The sequence below is a fragment of the Cyprinus carpio genome, chromosome B9, assembly GCF_018340385.1.
Source record: "Cyprinus carpio isolate SPL01 chromosome B9, ASM1834038v1, whole genome shotgun sequence".
NCBI classification, from domain to species: Eukaryota; Metazoa; Chordata; class Actinopteri; order Cypriniformes; family Cyprinidae; genus Cyprinus; species Cyprinus carpio.
Window position 1 is genome coordinate 2,367,944 of NC_056605.1, and position 1,343 is coordinate 2,369,286.

The following is a 1,343-nucleotide window of genomic DNA, read 5'->3' on the forward strand; positions in this document are numbered from 1 at the left end:
ATACACACACACAATATAATCTTTATATATATATATATATATATAATCTAATTTCATTAATCTACAGTGGTCCAAAGAAGTATGTGGACATTATATAAAATAGTCCATGTGACATCAGTGGCTGGCTACACAGAAATTTTACGAAATGACGAGAATACTTTTTGTGTGCAAAGAAAACAAAAATAATGACTTTATTCAACAATTTGTCTCCTTTGCATCACCCTATAGTGCAATTTTGTAGAGTATCACATACGTAAACAACATGCTGTTCTGTATCAGCAGAACCGTATGCGGATAAGCTGTTTACATTGTTTACACTTTTATCAGAACATAAACAGTGTATCCACGTACATATGTTGCATACATTGTTTATGCATACATTGTTTATGCATTTAAGTGCACTCCCCATGGACTATTTTACCGATCTCCTTGCTAAGTTTCTGAGCCTTGATCGTGTAAGGATCCTTGCTGTCTATGGAAGGGTCAGAGAGCTCTTGGATTTCATCAAAATATCTTAATTTGTGTTCCGAAGATGAACGAATGACATGAGGGTGAGTAATTAATGACAGAATTTTAATTTAACACAGACTACACATGACTACATAAAGTGCATGTGTGCATGTGACAGTCATGCCATCAGCAAATTTGATGATGTGGTTTGAGCTTTGAATGGCTGCACATTCGTGAGTCAGCAGAGTGAACATTAATTGCAATTAATCGCGATTAATCATTTGACAGCACTAATTATGTCCATAATAAGTACTCTTTTTTTAAAGTACGCTAAAGTCTGACCTCTGTGGTTTGAGATAGAGAAATGGGGTTGAGCTTTACCTGATCATTGTCCTCCAGCTGTGAAACATCTCTCCCACAGGCCTGTGCAATCCTCTTTCCTGCCACTAGGTTTCCGACTATCATGGAAGCAGGACCCACCTCTGAAACATCAAAGACAACAGGTCATATGATGTGCAAAATATGCATAAAATGAAAAACAGCCACCCAACACTCACGCAGGACTCACCTGTACCCGGCTGCTTCTGTCTAGGTTTGGGCAGGTTGGTGACGCAGGTATGAGGACACATGAGTACGTTGCAGGGGTGCAAATTAAAAGCAACAATTTGATACCAGAAATGCATCACGTAACTGTAAGAGTAATAATTATAATAAAAAATTATAATAATAATTACTATGCACCCATTTGTAAGGAAGGTTGTAAATTAACTAATGGGAAAAAAAAAAAAAAAAACGTCAACAACCCAAAAGACTCATGAGACGAACTAATCAATTCTCTTTGCGGCTCACACAGCACAGGTTTAGCGCATGGGTCTGTCACGTGATTAAGGAAT

General features: G+C 37.5%; 1 protein-coding gene across 1 annotated transcript; it reads right to left on the reverse strand.

Moving 5' to 3' along the window:
* Nucleotides 1-727: 727 nt before the first annotated feature.
* On the reverse strand, nt 728-1,211 carry LOC122138376 (disco-interacting protein 2 homolog A-like). Its single transcript, XM_042730527.1, has 2 exons — nt 1,019-1,211; nt 728-932 (listed from the first exon to the last, which is right to left on the reverse strand). The coding sequence occupies exons 1-2, from the start codon at nt 1,131-1,133 to the stop codon at nt 781-783; spliced, it is 267 nt and encodes an 88-aa protein (XP_042586461.1). The 5' UTR covers nt 1,134-1,211; the 3' UTR covers nt 728-780.
* Nucleotides 1,212-1,343: the final 132 nt, after the last annotated feature.

Excerpts from the sequence above, each read along its gene's own strand:
- LOC122138376 (XM_042730527.1), bottom strand. The coding sequence starts at position 1,133 with ATGCATTTCTGGTATCAAATTGTTGCTTTTAATTTGCACCCCTGCAAC. Across the intron at positions 933-1,018 it reads ACAGAAGCAGCCGGGTACAG|AGGTGGGTCCTGCTTCCATG; the intron begins GTGAGTCCTGCG and ends TTGATGTTTCAG.